Raw genomic sequence first — 13,935 nt, 5'->3', positions numbered from 1 at the left:
GAGCCAAAATCTTGGAAGTATTAAGCAGGGTCTACAGTCAGTCAAGGACAAACAGAAAGTCAGTTTCGACAACAAATGGAACAACAAGGAGCTGTTGCCGCTCTATCCAACCGACCCAGTACGAGTCAAGCCACAGCAGGGAGAGAAGGAATGGATTCCTGGAGTGATTGTACGTCATCATGAAGCGCCGCGATCATATATGGTGCAAGTTGGAAATCGACAGCTGCGTCGAAATCGGAAACACCTTAGATCCTCGACACACAAAGCAAATGAAACGATTGATGACCAACCAGATGATGGAAAGATTCATGTCGAAAGTCCGCCCAAAGAAAGTTCACAAGAACCTACCAGTTTGACTCAAGCTACCACCAACAAAACTGAAAACTCAGACCACACTCAACAAGCCTCTACCAGCATTACTCCGAAGCCAAATACCACTAGATCAGGGAGACGTGTTATTCCACCCAAAAAGTTAGATTTGTGAAGTGAATGTGAAAATACCATTTAACTAAGTGAATATCATTTCATATGATTATGTTTTATTTTGCATATGGGTTGGCAACCTCACTTTATGCATTCAATTTCTATTTCAGAGATAATTGACTAGTTAAACCTTGTGGACATTACTGCTAGCCAGCTACTTAGTAAAATTAGCTGATACTTTCTGTTCAAGTAACATGTTAACGCATTTAAACTATAATTGTTTTCTTTCATTTTATAAGAGAAGAAAGATGTTATATATGTTATATATAATCGGATCGGGTTCGGGATCCGAACACATGTTTAGAATAAAAGTCGCCATCTTACCACCTTGTTGTCAAGTACATAACAATTACGTCTGTTTTTCGTTGTAGACATCTATGGAATTTGATAGTGTCCCTGCAATAGAAGATGTGTAGGAGCAAGATGTCCTTGAGGAAGCCCCCTTCTCCTCCTCATCAACAGCTTCGTTCACATTTTGAATGGCACACTGGATAACCTCCTGCTTCAATTCAACCTCCGGGGATGGCGAGCTGACCTGTCTGGTAAGTGTATGATCATTGTATTCTAATGAAATTAATTTTTAAAATCAAAATAAAACTAATAATTTGTCCATAGAATATGAATGTCCTGTCTTATGGCACATTTGTATTGCAACATAAAAAGAAATGTTCTTTGTTTTTTATTGTGAGATCACCATAAACTAGTTGGTAAAAATGTATAAATCGAAGATCCATCCTTTTAAAAAATACCGTTAATATTAAGTGTTAATGATTTTGTTTTACTTTTACTACTAGGCGTTCTATTTATTAGATTTAGTGGTTTAATTGTCACCACTATATAAATCTTTTTAAAAAACAAATTGCTTTTTGTATTTTTACAAGTTTAAGAAATAGTTGATAGCATACTAATTGGTCTAATGAGATTCCTAAAATGTTTGGACAACTTATCTTTTATTATTCTAGCGGTTATGGGCATGGAAATGACTAGATATTCTGATTTTTTTAGCTTCACCATTATATATCATTTAATACACAGCTTTGTACTGATTTCTTACATTGATTGTTCGTGCGGCTCGTTAATCCAGCTAATTGAAATGCCAGTTGTTTAACAAACTATCTATGTCAAGGTAAACAACTTCAAGGAATTCGGAGCAGTTTGAATGTATGGAAGAAATAGTAACATGGGCCTTAAGTGCTTATACAGGAATGTTATCTTTTCCTTTTTGACCACTTTCTGTTTCATCATTACTTAAAAAATCTTAAATTCCTGCTAATTCATTTCCAATCATTTATGCAGTTACATAAAATACCAAAGATATCCATGAGGCATTTCTGTTTGTGATGCGATCATACTGTGCAACAAGGCATTGATTTTCATATTATTGTTAATTAGACATTAACTTGCTTAAGAGTGATAAAATTATGATGTAATTATTTTAAATCTCATGTAAAACTCATTTACACGTATCAACGACTTTTCAATCAAAGGGATACTGCTTACATTATCGATTGTAACATTGTATTACGTGTGATTCTTTGTTGTACTGTGACAATGTCTAACTGGCTTACTTAATTACAAAAGGTTAACTTGATGTACTGTTCTAACCCTAACCCTAACCTCATTGAAATTGGATCAGAAAATACGAGCTCGGCGTTGACGATATCCTCACTACAATAGCAATGCAGTTTTTTGAAATATTCTAGTTAGCATTCATACTAAATTCTTAGTCTTCTTTTATTTCAAGTTATTAAAGTAACTTTTGTTTAATGACATAAGTTCATAGATCTCTATGCTTTATAGTGATGACGATTTAGAGAATGCTTTTCAAACACAAAAGGTATCAAAAAATATCAAGTTATCCCAAAATGAGAGAACATATTTAGATCAAAATTGCAATAATATTTGAAAACGTACGTGAATTTCGTGGTTCTACAGAAATGTAACCCCTGGATTAAGATTATTGTTTGTTGAAGGTAACATATTTTTACGACTGAGTGTAAAATTTAAACTAAGTATATAGGAACGTAATTGCTGTCATTTATTACAATGCTGATGTCGTGTTAATTTACGATTGGTAGCTTTTTCCCTTATTTAGATTTCCTTCCCAAAGATTGCAGATACCTTCATGTGCATCTTATAAAAAATTGTTAAACAATGGAGAAAACCTCACATTTTTTTGTTTTTAATTATATCATTAAATTACTCAGTATAATACAGTACAAATGAAAAACAAATGGCAAATCTGAATTTTTTTATAAAATAAACAAGTTTATTGTTTCTCTATTTACAACCAACGTGTGAAAAAAAGCATAGTTTTTTAAAAATGATACATGTAAAAACCACACTATTTTAAAAGCAATAAAGCTACCATTTGAATATTTTGTGCAACAAAATTACAAAACTGTTCATATTCATCAAAACACTAGATTATCAAGCATAAGTTATTTTAGAATATACATTAGTCATTAAATATTACAAAAACCATAGCCTGAAAAGAAATATTTTGAAAATCAAAATCAATTATATTTACATGAAAGCTGAAAAAAAATCAACAAAATTCAAATACAAGGTACGTGTCAAGGGTTATGTCTCTATATAGAAAAGATGTCTTGTCATAATATTTATATCTAGTATCTCACATATTTGTCAATTTGATTTTTAATAATTTATATATAAAGATAGATAGATAGATAGATAGATAGATAGATAGATAGATAGATAGATAGATAGATAGATAGATATATGCGCATTTTTTATAAAGATATTTACATTTAACCATTACTGTACGTCACTAAAAGTGTTATTTACATTCTTCTTTTAAGAACCGTGTCTTGGAAAATATGACTGTTTATCATGGTTCAAAGATTCATCTAAGTCGACAAAATTTAACTGTCATTAGATCCAGTCAACAAAAGCCAAGATCAAAATTCTGGTGTCGTTTTATCAAAGTAAACAATGCATAAAACCATTGTTTGACCATTGTTTTACACAAGTAAACTTTTATATTATTCTTCCATTGAATCGACTATTCATATTTACATTTCTATGTAAACAGCAGTATCTATATGATGCTATCAAACCTCAACTATTTAAAGGTTGTCATCAATACAAAGCAAATGAAATGAAACCCCAGCAACATCAATATATTATGGCAAGAAAACGTTACCTATTAAAACTTGCGAGCCGGAAACAATCTATCCGGAATCACAATGCTGTTGTTTGTGTATGACCAATCAGACATTTAGATTAAAGATGATTGTTTCCGGTCATTACCCAAGTTTCCATGGAATTCTGCACCACCTCATATGACATCTACACTTGAAAACAGTTTGAAAGTACTGAGAGTATGGAATGATATAAGTATATCATAAGTCAACTAGGGTCACATTTGAATTGTCATGATCACAAACATTTAAAATGTAAATGACTAGAGTAAATTCTTCAAAGGGAACATTTCAAGGAAGACCGGGACCCTGACCCTGCACCTACTGAACAAGCTTTTGCATATCCTTTTTTGGGAGTTGATTTTTAATCAACTCTCCTATGCAGTCACTCGGACAAACCGAAAGTGAAACAGTGCTTGGACCTCAGCACAAATCATTGCTCCTGACAAGACTTAGTTCTTGAAAATAATTGATGAATTCGATGTAATGTATGCTAAAGCATTGTTTTTCAAGGAAACTTATTTACAAATACGTTAAAAATAGTCAGATTTTAAATGGTACGAACAATTTAAATATTTTTTTGTAGTCGTATGTATTCCTACGCCAGAGTTCAAAATAGTGTCGTTCAACTCGACGCTCGGCTGTCTCCGTAAACCCTTGTCGGAGATTTACGGTGTCAGCCGAGCGTTTGGTTGAACGAGACTAGAGTTCAATATTGCTTGGATCCATACAATTTTCGAGAAATATTTCTACCACTGATACATACTTTGATTGAATTAATTTTATCTTCAAATATTATTTAACATGATTAATATGGAGGTTTCTCGACATTCTAATTGAAAAAGTTCAAAAAATTCTTATAATAACAATATGCGTAATTCAAAATAGAAACTACGTATACATGTACTTGTCATGCAAAATAACATATCATTGATTTTAAAATAAATAAACATCGACAAAATCAACTCCCGCCAGTTCTTCAGTACTTTGATTAATACTTTATATATCAAAAAGAATATATTTATATGCAATTTTGTAATGAAATAACGTTACCAATCTTCTTTCGTCGTTGTAACAAATCAAAATGATTTCACAATTTGGTCTCTATATCCTTAAAATGACTTTCACTCAATAAATTTTAGTCATAATTTATAATATAATTGAGCGTTAAGTTAGTCCTTCTTTTACAAAAACATTAATTAGATGTGTACAACTAACATTAACTTTTTGGGTTTTTATCAATTCATTGACATGGCAAATCAATAATCATTCAGAATTTATTTAACAAATTCAAAATCATTCGATTTTCTAATATTATTTCAGTTTAATTTTGTCCCCTCAATACTAAGATTTAGTGTTCCTTTTGATGGACTTGAGAGGTTGAAGGAACTGAAATCAAAAGGTGTATTTGCAAACCGGTGGATAAGATATTACAGGTGTAAAACTAAGTTTAGGTAAGAGTTCTGGAATAACATTGACAACAGCATTATTTTTCTGACAACAACCTACGCCGCCACTGTTTATTAAGAGTCATTGACTGAAATTGAAGACATAAAAACATGGGTAAGATAAAACACAAGTAGAGAAGTTCTTAATCAGAAAGAAATAAAGTTTGCATTATAAAAGAAAACTTTTATCATATATCTTTCAGAAATAAACAAGCCTTCAAGTATAGACAAAACGAATGTCTTTTGTAGCTAATTTGGGAACTACTCTAATGCTGTCGCAAACCCTCGATATCGACGACTACCTTTATATAGATCGTATCTTCCTGAAGAAATGTAGGAGTCTCAAGGACACTATGACTGACAAACAGGGGACAGCCGGAGGCTACATTCATCTCAGACGTCGGGCGTTTAAAACTAGAACTTGTAATATCTGGTCTAAATGAATCCACCAAATGCCGTGTTCCATTATCTTGGTCCAACAACATTAAAGATACTTTTTGTTTAAAGGGCCAAGGTAACAAGGCGTCGTATTCACCTCTTTGGACAACAAAAAACAGAGAAAGGTGGGTACCTTTTCCTACACCATCTCCATTCAAGTAGACCCGAGCACACATTTTGTATCCAAACCGTCCAGTATAGAAAGGCTGACTATACAGGGAAATCGTGCGCCCAGACTTGGCATCCTGTTTTCTGCGCGAGTAGTCTCTGATTTTCCACATGAGGACTCCGTTATAACTAGCTGTTTCCATTACTTGAAATCGTAGGTCAAGCTCAGCTAGTCGGAGATCAATGATCCCCAGTTGACGTTCGTGTAGTTGAATTTGATCAGATGGTATTCCTGTAAATTATAAACGTACAAAATAATTATTGATTTCCATGTGATATTGATTTTTACAATAATTTTGTTTAAAAATAGCAGGTATTACTTTTTCATTCAAATTTTGTTATTCGGATCAGATTTAAAAGATATAAGTACTTACCATTCTCTTTCTTATTGATAAAAATAATCGAGTCTGAATATCAACTTTGTTAATCAATCTCGTAAATATTGATCTTAACCTCGGTCGAATAATTTTCAGCATAAGGAACAGCTTAATATAAATGAATTTTAGAATATTTATTTTAAATCTATAACGATTCCCGCATACTTTTTTTTTCAAACGCTATTTAAGTAAATATTCAAACTCTGATAAATAACAAACGCATTTGAGTTTTGAAATAATTTATTTTTTTGATTTTGTGATTCATTTTTGATATGATAAATAACATTTGTTATATTTCATTTTTTTTTCAAAGGTGTTTTTATGACGACTGTGATATAAAAGCCTTTAGTAGCTAGACCAACCATTGTGTCCGCCCACAGGCCCTGCTCTTTCGAGTTGTGTAACTCTCGTTTCAATACTGCTCTGATTTTCTTTCAGTATATGCATTTCTCCTCCTAATCTATTTTGTGTTTCCTGGTCTGCAAGTTTGTCAATTTTTCTTTCTACTGTAATTAGCCTTTCTGTCTGTGCAACAACTTTCAGCTTGATAAAGTAATAAAATGCAAATGTTATCATTTGCATGGACAACAAAAACATCGTTTAATCGTACAAAATTTCTAATGTCAACCTCTATCAACAGTTGTTTGTCTATAAATCCAGATTCTATATGCCTAGATTTTTTCGAATATACCTGCCTCGAATAGTTTTTGTAGAAGGTGGAAGAACAAAAATTGTTCTTTTAAAATTAAGAACTGTGTTTTCTACGTATATGAATTTGCAGCAGTTTTCATTTTCAATTCCATTATTGATCCTATATATAACCCAAATAGATTCATTAGCTGTTAAATAGCCAAACTTTTAAGATATTGAAACATTTTTTTAGAATCGAATCAATGTAAAGATCATTTGGGCATATGTGCACCAACTTTTATGATTTGTGTCACAGATGCGACGGCACAAAGTAGAAATTTTAAAAAGTAGAAGAACACAAACAAAAGCTGATATAGAACACAGTCACATGGTTAAGTAATTTATTATAAAAAAAATTAACCAAATTGCAACACAAAAATAGAAAGATCCGTTTCTGTTGCAACTTATTTAACAAAACACTAGATTTTGACCCGTGCGTGCACGGGTTGACATTGAATATGATATCGGACATTTACGAAATAGATACATCGACACACCGTATATTGTTGACATTTGCATAACCAAGCTTTAAGTCTACAATAATGCTATTAGTTTTACTACACTCTGCTGAGTTGGAATTATGTAACTGTGTCTGAGGAAAGGCCTTAATCACTGTTAAAATGCCTCCCATATATACGTAATGTAGCAGAAAATTGCAGAATTGCTCCAAAACGATTTTGGATAAAATTGATAGTTTTGCATTGAAAATAACAGTCAAATTGTTCATAACAAACCATTTTGAAGTTGTAAATACCTTTCTTCGAAAAGTTTAATTCTATAATAATGCAGAATTCAACATTTCTTCAACAACGTTTATTACACATCATGTTGACATCGAAACTCTCGGGATTTTTTTTATAGTAAATGCACTATATAAGAGTTATCTCCAGTATTTTCGTTGATGAACAGAAAAATATTTCCAGTGAAAATTTACACGCATTTGTTTATCGTATCTGAGTTTATCCATGCAAATGTGATATTGTGGAAACATAAAATAAAGAGCCTCCCATGATTGAGCGTGAATGTAATACTCATGTGCAAGATTGTAAAATCCAACAAAAAATCAGATGATTTCCGGATTTTTTTAGGAATTTTCGTTGATTATTAGTTAGCAAAGTTTAATTGAGAAAAAAGAAAAACAAATTGGTTATCTTCAAGTACCAATGATGTTTAAAATATATAAAACAACATACAGTACTCTTCCGATTAATCGGTATTAAAGCCCAAAAATTCGAGTCTATTATTTTAATATAGTAGTATAGATTCATATATTCGATATACATGCATGTTGCCCTAAAACAATTACTGAGCATCTTCTGGCAGATTCTAAGTAAGAATATACCTTTACATCCTTGATATTCTTTTTTAATGACTCAATATTTTCCTTTGCTTCATGCATGATTTTGACATTCCCAGCGATTAACTGCTGTACCTCGGCAACTTGTCCATATAACTCCTTAATAAAAAGAGAATATATCTGAATAATTTGTTATATTTTTGATATTAGAAAAATAGTTCAACATTTTCTCTTTGGCAGACTTATGGCAGGTGTGTTACTTTTTAAGATGAAGATGACGATGGTGATGATAATGATGATTATGATGATGATAATTATGATGATTATCGTCAAAAATCAATGAATATACATCATGCACAAACCTGTGTCCTTTCTTTGGCTTGAGCTCCTTTCAGACCTGTTTCTGCTGATCGCCGAACTGACAGCTCAAGATGGTGATCAAGTTCATTCCTAATATGATTATCAACATCTTCTTTTGATCCCTGATATATTTACAGAGTTTGAAATGAAGTTAATACTTACGCTGTAGCGTAAAAGTAAATTGAAAAGCTAAGGAAAACCTATTTTATACTTAGTGTTACTCAGTGATCTATTTAGTATATATAACAGATATAGAGAAAAATAAATGTCTGTAAGATATCTGTAATGCATGTCCCATAGAAAACAATGTCATAGATAAACAATGTAAAAAGACAGAAACAACTCCAATTTTGTTTTATTGTTTAAGCAAAGGCTGCTTTTTGTACTCACGGTAAATTTACACCCAATGCTGTTGTATTTACACTCAATCGGACGTCGCGGACATTCATTAGTATAGTGTTGAATCATCTGTAACACATATAAATCATGAGCATCACACTTATTGTTTATGTTCATTACTTGCACTGATTCTTACAATGTTTATAAACTTTATACCCTTAATAAATATCCATACATTATAAACGTTCCGTGACAACACCTCGACATATGATAACAAATAAGTGAATTATAACTTAACTGAATTATAGTAAAATTTAGTTAAAGCTGCTTTGTCCGATTTAATATCAGATTTTGTGTATGCTTTTAAACGATAATTGTGCTAAGTATATAATAATAGACGTTGCAGTAGTTTTCCCGGTCAAATAAGCCATATTAAAATGAAAAAAATGATGAACATTTTTTAAACAAAATTCGCCTCTAACGTCGAGGCAGGGATGATTTTATTACGAGATTGATAACGCTATTAATAGAGTCTAAATATGGGTAGTGTTCTGGAAAATAAAAAATAAACATATGTACAAATTATTCACTATTATCTCTGTTTTATATACAATTGATGCATGACATCCAGGTTAAATATAGTCGGGGAACGAAACCAAACGGTTCCCTTTCGTACACATTCCCGTGATGCATTTTGGTTTGTATCTTTGTTGTTGTTGTTGTTGTTTTTTGGGGGTTTTTTTTGTTTTTTTGTGGGTTTTTTGGGGGGGGTTAGGGGGGGGGGGTTGTATGCCCGAAAAGAATTTATTTTTATTTACTTTGAATATTCTTAACTCTGAAAGAAGACCGATTCTGCGGATGTAAATAGACGAAAGTCTAAAACTTTCTAAGATAGTTGGTTTGTATGGAAAATTATTTGATACTGTAATAGACCATGCAGCTTTAATATAATTATACCTAATAACAGTTAAACATTTTTTTCCAAACAAGCAGTAAACAGGTCGATATACAATTAAGATACTCACATTAACAAACATTAACTAGATGCTATTATTAGACAGTAATACCCACACCAAGTGTTTGCCCCTAAATAACACTGTTCTGTTCCAGTTTAATCAAAAATGAAGGCCACATGCAAGTTCCGGTAATACATTCAAAAATTATAATTTGCATAACTGAAGGATGAGATCCCTTTTCCACATGATAATACACATGAGCAGCACTTAATGTGCAATTTGGGGTTGAACTGTTTGCATGTGAATTTTAAGTTAATCAATAATCTTAACATTTAATGTCATATAAAGTATGGTGTATATAATTATTACAAACATAATTAAATTATACCCACTCTCCGCGGCGGTTGTCGGCTTTAGATTTACTTCTGTGTGCCTACATGTACATAATCGTTTGCACGGATTTAGAAAAGGGGTGGGAGTGAGGTGTCCAGACCCCCCCCCCCCCCATGAAAATTCATTTTTATCAATAGTAAAATTACCAAAAATACACCTCGGACTCCAATGATCTTACAGAAATGTTATTGCTTTAACCCATTGCGCCTCAATGTAAGGTAACATTATTTTGGGGGGAAATATTATATTTATACTTTATTGTTTATTTCAATAGGAAGTATACATAACAATATGCAGGTGTCCTGCACCACCTTGAAGCTGTTATTTACTTAATAAAATAGTGCAAGGGGTTTTGAAGAATAGGTCATAAAAATACATGCATGTTACAAATGACTGATCTTTGTCTGAAGTTACGTACACAACACAGGTCTACGGGTCTCAATAGCGGGTACTAGTTTTACCCAGCTCTTCGATTTGATAGGTTTCATTTCACGTGGTGTATACATACATGTATGTGTTTTTCATATTCAAAAAAGGATTAGTTAACATGCATAAACATTTCTTTTGTGATGATCAGCTCAAGGGATTCATATTGTGCTCTAATGGATCATTATGATGTTGACCAATATAGGTAAGCATAATACATGTATTGTAGCACAATATTATGAGAAACCGGTATAAGTACTACTTTCACTTTCTAAATAAGTGATCTCCCTTTACTAGCATTTTTAATACCGGTATTTAAATAAGCTTATTATCGTTACCTATCCTATCGCATTGTAAAGTTTCCGTCATTTTAATTGCAAAAGTTATTTTTTCATTTGTCAAACTTTCACTATTAAATTGACCCCATATTGACCCTGTATAAACAATTTCGTATTAAATTTGTGTATTACATGTATAAGTAAGTGTAGACACTTATCATTTTTATATGAGTTATAATAGGAAGGAAGGGGTATTTCTTTCTAAATGTATTATAATGCATCAAATACAATGTAGATCATGACCTTATGGGACTGTTCTGACCCCACGAAACAGGAAAATACATGAAAATGAAATAGTAAATGATGATACACTGTATATTTTGTTAACTTCTGAGATCTTAGATCCTCATCCCTAAACCATATAATTTATTCTTGCTCTTTGTGTCATTGTATATAGGTTATGTCCCCTTGGAGACACTCTGACATTCTAGAACTAGAAATAATAAAGTATTTTATCTTATTCATATGTAGTGTTTGATCCATGTGGGTAATTCCTAGCCTAATGATTACACTGCTTTGTTAAGGAGACTTTACAATTTCCCAAATAGGCGAATACACATGCATATAACATTTTGTTTATAAATCTCAAAAATTAAATTAAGCAATTTCAAAAATGTTAATGTGATGTGCATAAGGAGAGAAAAAGCAATCAAGAAATGATTAAAATATGCTACTGTACCCATGTAAGAATGTAAGAAGACTGAATCTTTAGAACCAGGTTTGATTGGGAGGGGGTGTGGATGTGGAGTATAAACATTTATAATTTGAATCATATATTGTTATTAATTTTAACTTGTCGATGAATATTAGTTATTGATCCCAAGGTAGAAATATATGACTTCTGATCATATCTTAATAGGTCATTTGTCAATTATGCAAGGTGTAATGTGATATTTTTTAAGAATAACATTTTTTTCAGTTTATAAAACTTTTAGACCCCAAATTATATTTTGATTTTAATAGAGCATTCAACAATGAACTGTAAATGTTTATTTTCATTTTAGGCATAAATAAATGTAAGTTTTTTAAATTTCATTTTATATTTAGTTTAGGGAGGAATACATGCTTGGATCCAGAACATTTTCTAGGGGAAGGGGCGGTTTATATTTATGTTTGTTTGGGGGTGGGGGTTCCAAGTCATATATTTGATAATTTTTTGATGTAATGCAAAATAAGACTAAGCCATACTACAGTCATGAACATGAATAGTATAGAACAAAACACAAACTATATATATATATATATATATATATATATATATATATATATATATATATATATATATATATATATATATATATAATAGTATTACAAAACATAGATGATAGATCTATATCTGGGTTCTTGAATTGAATCATATATCATGTACATATATTATTGTTTCTTTGTTCAATGCATTTCAGATGGTATGTAGGTCATGATCCCAAGTGCTCTTCCTGATAATATCAAATATCATAAAAACCATTGAGATTCCCACCTTAATCCAAAGATATTATTCCTCCTTTGGCCGTGGTGCGTCAGATCATTATGGTATATAAGTTATGACCCGAAGGGGTCATCCTGTGCCCCTTAGAATCAGAAATTGTCAATTATCTTGAAATTATTGATGTTTGATGATCCTATCTCCATTTTAACTTTATTATTAAGTCTCTCAAATGTAATTTGGAGACTAATTGTTTTTGTACGGTTCTTATTACATGTATTAATATTCTCCTTCTTTTTCTTCTTTCCCGCTCTGAACTTGTTTCTCAGAGATGGCTGAACGGCTATTAGTACTTTGCGGAACGGAACGAAACGATACCAGTTAAAAGGCCCCAAACCAACGGGGAAACATATTTTTTTTAAAACGCCAATATTTCAATTCAACCTATCGTAAATGGAAGACTGTTTACAAATTTTGATGTTTGAATGGACTGTGTTTATTAGATGAAATATGCTACTCAATCTGTATACATGTGTAACATCGATGAAAATAACTTATGTTGTCTTTCTTCTGAATAGATCTTTTCTGATTCCGTTCCGTTCCGCAAAATATCCTTACTCGTCTGGATATTGGTATTTAACGAAACGGAACGAAATCCTTCAAAAACAAAATTTAATTAATGGAAAATATAACAGCAACTCGCCGTTCTTTGATTTTTTTTATCAGATTCTTTAGAGATGAATGAAAAAAGCTATCAAATTAATTCAGTCATCTCGAATTGTGTATTAAGTTTTCTCGGAAAAATAGCGTGTAATGACTTTTAGAGCAATGAGTAGCATATTTCATGTAATAAACAGTCCATTCAAACATCAACATTTGAAAAACAATCTTCTACTTACAATAAATTAAATTGAAATATTGGCGTTTTAAAAAAGTCTGCTTCCCTATTTTGGGCCTCTTAACTGGTTCCGTTTCGTTCCGTTCCGTTCCGCAAAGTACAAATAGCCGGCTGAACAGAATTGTACAAAACTCTAGGATACAATAGGCCTGCATATCTAGTTGTGCACCCTAGTTTGATTTTTTCTCATTTGTGGTTAGACAACCACTTTTCGGAGGGGGGGGGGGTATCAAAAGGGTGTAGGGTCTAACATTGAACCATATGGGAAGAATCGTAGACTCTATTGTAAATGGAAAATCAGGACTCCTAAACCATATATATTCTTGTTCCTTATATCAAGGGACATCAAATGTTATGTAGGTAATGGGCCCTGTGGGTGGTCCTGTCCCCCCCTCCCCCCGAACAGCAAGTCCCTTAATATCTTCAAAATATATATTCTTGTTCCTTGTGCCAAGGGGCATCAAACGATATGTAGGTCATGGGCCCCCCGGGGGGGGGGGGGTCGTGACCCCCCTCGAGCAGGAAGTGCACGAATATTTCGAAAACGGTTGAGATCCCCAGCCCTTAACCATATATCATCTTGATCTTTAAAGGGCATCAAACGGTATGTAGGTAATGTGCCTCAGGGTTAAATTTAATTTTTCAAAACCATAATGCACATTTATAGATCAGTCCCTATCATATCCCAAGATATGGTGTGTCTAATTGTCTATCCATTAAATCATAAGAGGAGTTCT

General features: G+C 32.2%; 1 protein-coding gene across 5 annotated transcripts in view; it reads right to left on the bottom strand.

Moving 5' to 3' along the window:
• Positions 1-853: 853 nt before the first annotated feature.
• LOC105323598 (TNF receptor-associated factor 3) overlaps positions 854-13,935 on the bottom strand; it is a 34,258-nt gene continuing 21,176 nt past the window's right edge. For 3 of the 5 annotated variants that reach the window (XM_066086628.1, XM_020065321.3, XM_020065320.3), the window contains 5 exons: positions 8,816-8,893; positions 8,428-8,547; positions 8,111-8,224; positions 6,441-6,621; positions 3,248-5,933 (listed from right to left, as the gene is read on the bottom strand). In XM_066086628.1, coding sequence (XP_065942700.1) covers positions 5,362-5,933; positions 6,441-6,621; positions 8,111-8,224; positions 8,428-8,547; positions 8,816-8,893 — 1,065 coding nt within the window. In that variant the 3' untranslated portion in view covers positions 3,248-5,361. Of the gene's footprint in view, positions 1,023-2,770; positions 2,972-3,247; positions 5,934-6,440; positions 6,622-8,110; positions 8,225-8,427; positions 8,548-8,815; positions 8,894-13,935 lie in introns of those variants that run through there. The other 2 variants (XM_066086630.1, XM_011422659.4) reach the window with 2 other exon arrangements.

This window comes from Magallana gigas, chromosome 6, assembly GCF_963853765.1.
Source record: "Magallana gigas chromosome 6, xbMagGiga1.1, whole genome shotgun sequence".
Lineage (NCBI taxonomy): Eukaryota > Metazoa > Mollusca > Bivalvia > Ostreida > Ostreidae > Magallana > Magallana gigas.
Note: the sequence above shows the minus strand (reverse complement) of the source record. Positions and strands in the feature narration are given on the sequence as shown.